Below are 7,251 nucleotides of genomic sequence, written 5' to 3'. Positions count from 1 at the left end.
TTTATTTAAAACAATTAGTATTATATCATAGTACATTTGTGATATTACAATTAACTTTTAAAAACAAATTATTTCAATGGTTTTAGGATTTTTCTGAGCATCTGAAGCTACTAATATTTATGTTATGATAAAATAAAATTGAAATTTTAAATATAAAAAGCAATATGCTACAACAGGAAAAAATAGTAAACGCCATCAAACAATTTCTTATAAAATATAACACTGATTGCTAAATTTAAACACAATCCATTTTCACACCTGGGATCAGAGTTGTTGTAGTGGTGAATCTGAGATTATGACTTATACTGTTGTTATATAATGCACATAGTCCACATTTCTTAATTTTTTTGCATATATTTTACATGTTAGAATAGTTTACTTTGGTTTATCCAGGGCTTTTTTTTCAGTTACTGTGATTACAACCCCTTATTTTATAAAAAAAAATAAATAAATAAATAAATAAAACACATTTGAGAGAAGATATTTGTCCACATGACAGAGGATGTCTTAAATGTCACAAAAATTATTATTAAATAATTTTTGACAAAGAAAAAAAAAGTTACTGCCTTCGTCCTTTGTAGGGCAGCACAGACAAACTGTATCCTAATTATGTAATCATGTTACATGTAATCTGTTACTTTCCAAGCCTGATAATTTGAGAATAACGGGAATATTAGATAGATTTTATTTTTTTCCCCCTGTCAACCTGCTGCTTCACGCTCCAGTCCAGTAGGCGGCGATAATGTACCTGTAAGCTGCTTTACCAACCGCCATTAAATCTCAAAGAAGAAGAAGCACAGCTTCTGCAGCTGCAGTTTTTTTGACACTGCCCCCTGCTGCTCCAGCGGATCATCTATCTGAGCTACGTATCTCCTGCTCATTTACATTTACGACAGCCCTTTCCGGTCACATGACTTGTTGGATTGTTTGGGGTCGCGCGTCTTTCGGTGTTGGCGGGTATCTGGAGTCTGTGGGTAGACCGAGCAGCTGTAGATCCTCTCTGTCCCTCACAGAAACACCTCACCGCCGCAGACACTTAGTACTACAATTATAATTATTGCTGTTATTATCAAGAACATGTCGGAGTGGGCCACAGACAGACGACGTGATGCTCACAGGAGCGGACATGAGAGCAGGTACGTTTGGATTTTAGTAGTTTCACTTACTTCGCTAGCTAATACACCGGTTCGACCTTACTAGCTTCTGCTGAGTCTTTGTCCACTTGATGGACGGCGCAAAGTCAAGCTAAGTTAGCTAAAGCCCTTGTGTTCAAAGATTTTTGAAGATGTCTCCTTGCAGGTAACATATAGGAGGCCATTTGTATGACTCAACTCTGAACCGCTTCATGTTCCATGTTTAAATGTTTGTCTGCTTGTACACCTTCTCTCTCTTGTGCTAGCTTGTAGTTAACTGCTGCTATATTAACTTATTGTTAGCTAAGTTACTTCTGGCTACTAAGGAGTTTCCTCTTTTTGGTGTGTTTTGGTAACATTGGGACAAACACACAGGCTGTTGTTCAGTTGTTGGTGGTGGAAAAAAAAAGAGGGAAGAGAGGCTGAGAAACAAAGAGGCGGTAAACTCAAACCTCGAGAGTTCAACGGGTTGCATTATCATTTGCCATTATGTGTATAGAAATCTATGATTTAAGCATCGTGATAGGAGGACTGCACATAAGACGAACAGTAAAAACAGCGGGACTTAGTGTAGTTAATCTTGGTTCGACTGAATTATCTTAAATTAAAGTGCTTTCATCGAGACCACCGTACCCGCCCTGATCGATGTCTGATAGCTAAACAAGAACTAACAGATGGATGAACAGAGGGTCAGGACATTCAGAAGAACAAAGTACTCGGCGGGAGAAACTTTTCAGCTGATTACTTCTATTCCATTAAACATAATAAAGCTAATTTAAGTAGGATTTCAACTAGCTGTGGCTCTTGTGTATTAGCACACATTCGGCTCACAGACGGTGTTGCCAGATCTCGCGAGAGGAAAAAAAAGCTTCCAGTTATATGGAAACGAAACCTAACTGGAGATGAGCCACAAGATCAATTTATATATGCATCTCTTAGCGATCAGTCATAAACAACAAGATATCGTGTTGGCTGTATTTACAGTAATAGTGCTGTGGTTCTTGAACATGATGTGCTCGTATTTCACAGAATCTGCTCGCTTTCTTTGAATCACCCCCACTTGATGAGAGTCCAGCCTTTCACTCCACTTTCTTCCTCCGACTCTTTGTCGCATTTTTTTCCTCATATTTCACCCTGTCAGTCCCTGGCATTGTTGGTGAACTACCTAAAGAAACTTAAGAAGGATCCTAACGGGACAAGCAATCATGCAGGTGTAGTGGAGAGAAACAGGAGACACTTCAGGAACAAGCCTGAAAAAAAAATGCAGCCAGCAATTACCAGTACTTGTAAGGGACCTTGCAGAAAAACACACCCAAAGTTGCTTATAATAAGTTGGGCTTGGCAGCTGTGGTGGCAGAGGCACATTAGGCATAGACACTATTATTGTGCTGTACTAGTTCAGTACTTTGTCACACACAGGTAGAAATATTCTCTTGAGATATTCTTGTAACAAGGATCTAATCAAATGAAGATGAACATATGTTTAAATCTAATTCTCTCCTGTGTTTTCCCTGTGTTGCAGCTACGGCCCGTCTCGGTGGTCCCACTGCAGGAAGAGAGGCGTCGATGGAAGTCTGCGGGACAAAAGAGAGGCAGATGATAAAGACAGAGAAAACAGTGGCCACTCTGACAAAAGACATGACAGGTAAGAGCACAAACCGACAACAGAGGTAGATTCACATTTATATACTGTCTTTTTAAATAAATCTGCACTCATTTATCTAGTAAATAGTGATGGGGTTTTCTTTCCATGAGGTATTTGAGGCTTTTTTGCTTTAAACTTATCAAGCACGGTGGCATCTGGTAGCTTACAAAACCTATAGCGGCCCTTCAAGATGCCTGAACCACCACAACTCCTCCAATTACCGTCAGCCAATTACAACTGCTGGCACTGTGGCAACCAGACCTTCATATTTATTGCCCCCATTGTGTTCATGCTTGTACCCACCCCCAGTTTCACCACCCCCGAGAGCGCAGGGCCGGTGTCCCGCTGTGGAAGACAGGCTGACTGGGGCAGCCAGGTGGAGGACGATGAGATAAGGAGAGGTGTACACAGAGACATGCAACGGTAACTAGAATCTGTTTCTATTTCACTCGTTTAATCTCTGAGTCACTGAAAGCAGCTTTTTAATTTGATTCCAATCTTCACTGATGGTGTGTTCAGTTACAGGAGGAGGATACTGGGTGCAGAAGTCACCCAGAGAGAGAGAAAGACCTCCTCTGGCTCTTCTGGGAGGTACGTCCCCCTCTCTCATATTTTCTCTTTATGAGCATTTAACTCAGAATATTCACTTTCTGAAAAAAACTCAGGCTGACATGCTGTAGAGTACAGTCATCAAAAAGTTGAGACGTTATGTAAAATAAAAACAGCATGCAGCAACTATATATACTAATATACAGTACAAGGACAAGATATTTAATGTTCAAACTGACACTTGTTTGGAACATTCAAAAGGCAAACAGGTTTATTGGTAACATGACTGGGTGTTAAAGAGGGCATCAGTGAAAGACTCAGTCATTCAGGCGATGTGGTGAGGTCCAAACATTGTCTTTTTTTCAGAGATGTCCCTGCTTATTTCAGTGAGACATCGCCAAGACACATTGTACCCGTGTTCCAACAGCGTGTCTTCATAGTAAAAGAGTTCAGGTACTAGACTGACCTGCCTGCAGCCCAAACCTGGTTCACTGTGAAGCACAAAATACAACAACAGAGACCTCGGACTGTTTAGCACCTGAAGTCATGTATCAAGGAAGAATTTCACTTTCAAAACTTCAAAAATTAGTGTCTTCAGTTCTCAAACGCTTACTGAGTGTTGTTGAAAGTAAAGCTGATGTGTCACATGCTCCTATCCCGACTTTTTTGAAGTATGTTACAGGCATCTAATTCAGTACAAAAATAATCAAATTAATCAGTTTAAAATTTAAATATCTTGTCTTTGTACTGTACTCAATTGAATATAGGTCAAAAAGTTTTTCAATTCTGTTTGTATTTGTTTTACACAACATCCCAACTGTTTTGGAACTGGGGTTGTACATTACTAAAGACCTAATCCCAGATAATGGCAGCCTGTCGTGCCTTTATTGTCTGAGCGTGTACCTGTGAGCTGTGAGTGGGTGGTAAGCCTGTCACTCTTCTGCAGCTGTGACTCCAAAGAGGGAGAAAACATAGAAACAGATGAAGCTGTGTTGCTACGACGCCAGAAACAGATCAACTACGGCAAGAACACACTGGCCTACGACCGATACATCAAAGAAGTGCCGAAGTAAGTCTAGACACTCACTCCATACAGCTTGGAAACTATTATGAGCACATATTGTGTGAAATTTAAAGCCTCATAGTAGAGAGTTACTGTTGCAAAGGCAGTGAGGCTTACTGTAAGAGGAACACATGAAGGTCTGCCTGCACTATCACATGTTAATATAATAAATAAGAATGTTTTGCAATAAATAAGTAAAACTTTAACTTATCAGTTCCTCTTGTGTTTTTTTCTCTCCCCCTTTGTGTTTGCAGACACATGCGTCAGCCTGGTGTTCATCCAAAGACTCCTAACAAGTTCAGGAAGTACAGCCGTCGCTCATGGGACCAGCAGATCAAACTGTGGAAGGTCAAACTGCACGCATGGGACCCCCCAACAGAGAAAGGCCAAGACAAAGTCCTCGACGACACGTAAGAAGATCTTTGACCTTCACCAAGATCCCTGCTACCTTGAGAGCTATAAAGACCACATCCTCTCCTCGTTCTGTCTCGTTTCAATCAGCTGTCTAATGCTTGTGTGTTTGTTAATCGTTCCTCCAGCGACGAGCTCGGCCTTGATGATGTAATGGACATCGAGCTGGACTTCCCAACCTTGGATGCCCCGGCCTCTCTTGGCACACACGGCCTTTCACTGGAGGTGAGTTTGACTGTTCAGCAGAATTATAGCACATCTGTTTGACCACAGGGGAAACCGTAGACACAGGGTTGATTTATAACAGCATTAGAAATCTTCACACATCTATTACGATCTATAACAGAAAGTTTTTCTCACTTTCCAGTATTATAAGCCACTTAATGTTTAGGGAGGAATTACTTACTTATTTGAGGGGTCTCTGATTTCTTTGATAATTCCTCAACACTCTCTCAGAAGGTGTCCAGGAAACAACGTATTTACAAGCTATGGCTACACAATTAATCGCAATAAAAAACAGCTTTATAATGAGGTACTGTAGTGCTGCATAGATCTTGTTCTCCAGATGAAAGAAAGCATGTTTGTTTGGTACAGACCTTAATAAATATCACATCATCACATTTTCTAAGACATTACAGACCTGTAAAATAACATTTTGACATTTCTTACCATACAGAAATCCCTGTTGTTTAGTTAAATTAGATAAGCATGTCATTTTCCCTGTAAAACATGATTTAAAACTTTTTTTAAGGATAACGAAGACTTTGTAATGAAGATGGAACAGCAGACACACAGTGTGCAGTCTTTTAATCTGTTATAGCTTTTATATGTTGAAGTAAATCTGTGGAGAAAATACTTTATGACATGATTTCTGTATTGAACCTGTTTTTCTGTGCTCTCTCGCTCAGGCTGAAGACTGTTCAGGTACTCCAGTTAAAGTACAGAAGACAGAAAGCACAGCGGAGCCTGACATGGCATAGCTAATTATCAGCCCTCTCAAACAAAATCCAACATGTTCACACACTTCTCAAATCCCCCCCGACATGTTCACTTCTCACAGCCCTTCATGTTATCCAGACCAACTCTGTTTCAGGTACCGGCGATTTGATCTGCTCAGAGCTTCACAATGTGCGTCTCAGCTGGTAGTTGTTAGTTCAACACTGTAACGTGTGTAGTATTCTTCCTCCACTCACTCCAGTGCTTCTTATCTCTTAGGTTGGGGTGTTTTACAAATGACTAATCTACTCAGGGAGTCGTCTTTTATGTGAAGATTGTACAGCTGCATGTTTAATAAAGCTTCAGTCAGTTTAAATGGTTTAGGAAACTCTTCTAGCACTGATCTGTGGCCTGGGATAGCAGACATCAGTCGCGTGCACCCTGTCTGTACTTGCTTCATAGAATGCAAGAACACACAGAGACTGACTGAAGTCGAAAGCTTCTCTGAACAGTTGAAAGGAGACGGGCAAACCAAAGGCAAACAATTTTCCTTTTAATGATTCATCCTTTTTCAAGTGTGTACAATTTTATGTACTGAAGAGCATTACTTCAGTTCTGTTGGGCTGTGCTTTGTTTTTACATTGGTTGTTTTTTTTTAAATGTGTTTATTATTGCTGTTTACTTCATGGTGAAGAATTTCAAATAAAAAAAAACAAACTTGAACATCTGATTGTCCTTTATGATGAGCGGCTGATGAGTCGAATAAAGGAATTAATATATAATTCATAAATTGTCTTGACATGGGCTCGGTATCATTTAGAAATTTTGAAACCAGTATCAATACCAGTAAGCTTAAAGTGATTCTGATTGAGTACATCATTCAGTATTTTTTTGACTTGCCTACTTTGAAAAGTTTTAGTGCCTTCTCGGTCAAATGTGCAGTGCTCAACTTCACCGCCATTTAGCTGCAGCTGCAGTAATGAGCCAATCACACGTCATATTAAAATGAAGAACGGTAGCCGTGATTGGCTGTGAGGAAAACCATACAGCTGCCCTTTTTTTTTTACTCGATCTGGGTACAAAAATGATTGAATGCAGGCATCTTATGACTGAGGAAGCTTTGATAGTAATTGGTACTGGGTTAGCTCAGTTGATAGGCTTAAAGGGATAGTTCACCCAAAAATGAAAATTCAGTCATTATCCATAGTTTCACAGGAAAACAGCATTGCAAAACCTCCCAAATAATGCAAGTGAATGGTGACCAGTTTTCAAATGTAAAAAAAAAAAGTGCAATAAAAACATAAAATGCCTCCATACTGCTCATGTGGTGTAACCCAAGTCTCCTAAAGCCCCAACATGTCAAGTTGACTAAAAAAAACTAAAAACTTACACAACGTTTTTAGCCTGAATCTTCACTGTAGGACTTCAGGAAACTTGGACGCATTTTATATTTATTGTATGGTTGTTTCCAGCAGGGTTTTGCAGACTAACAAAATAAACCCAACCATGTGTTG

The 7,251-nt window shown here is 39.8% G+C and overlaps 1 protein-coding gene across 2 annotated transcripts; it reads left to right on the top strand.

The window, feature by feature from the left end:
• Positions 1 to 920: 920 nt before the first annotated feature.
• slbp (stem-loop histone mRNA binding protein) lies at positions 921 to 6,460 on the top strand. Of its 2 annotated transcripts, none has more exons than XM_084718573.1 (8): positions 921 to 1,136; positions 2,656 to 2,778; positions 3,088 to 3,201; positions 3,304 to 3,369; positions 4,274 to 4,396; positions 4,645 to 4,800; positions 4,930 to 5,026; positions 5,710 to 6,460. In XM_084718573.1, the coding sequence occupies exons 1-8, from the start codon at positions 1,078 to 1,080 to the stop codon at positions 5,779 to 5,781; spliced, it is 810 nt and encodes a 269-aa protein (XP_084574699.1). In that variant the 5' UTR covers positions 921 to 1,077; the 3' UTR covers positions 5,782 to 6,460. The 2 variants fall into 2 exon arrangements, with proteins under 2 accessions (XP_084574699.1, XP_084574698.1); XM_084718572.1 differs by having other exon boundaries at positions 922 to 1,136; positions 3,298 to 3,369.
• The last annotated feature ends 791 nt before the right edge of the window (positions 6,461 to 7,251 follow it).

The sequence above is a fragment of the Lutjanus erythropterus genome, chromosome 5 (genome assembly GCF_056507025.1).
Source record: "Lutjanus erythropterus isolate fLutEry1 chromosome 5, fLutEry1.hap2, whole genome shotgun sequence".
Classification (NCBI taxonomy): Eukaryota; Metazoa; Chordata; class Actinopteri; order Lutjaniformes; family Lutjanidae; genus Lutjanus; species Lutjanus erythropterus.
Note: the sequence above shows the minus strand (reverse complement) of the source record. Positions and strands in the feature narration are given on the sequence as shown.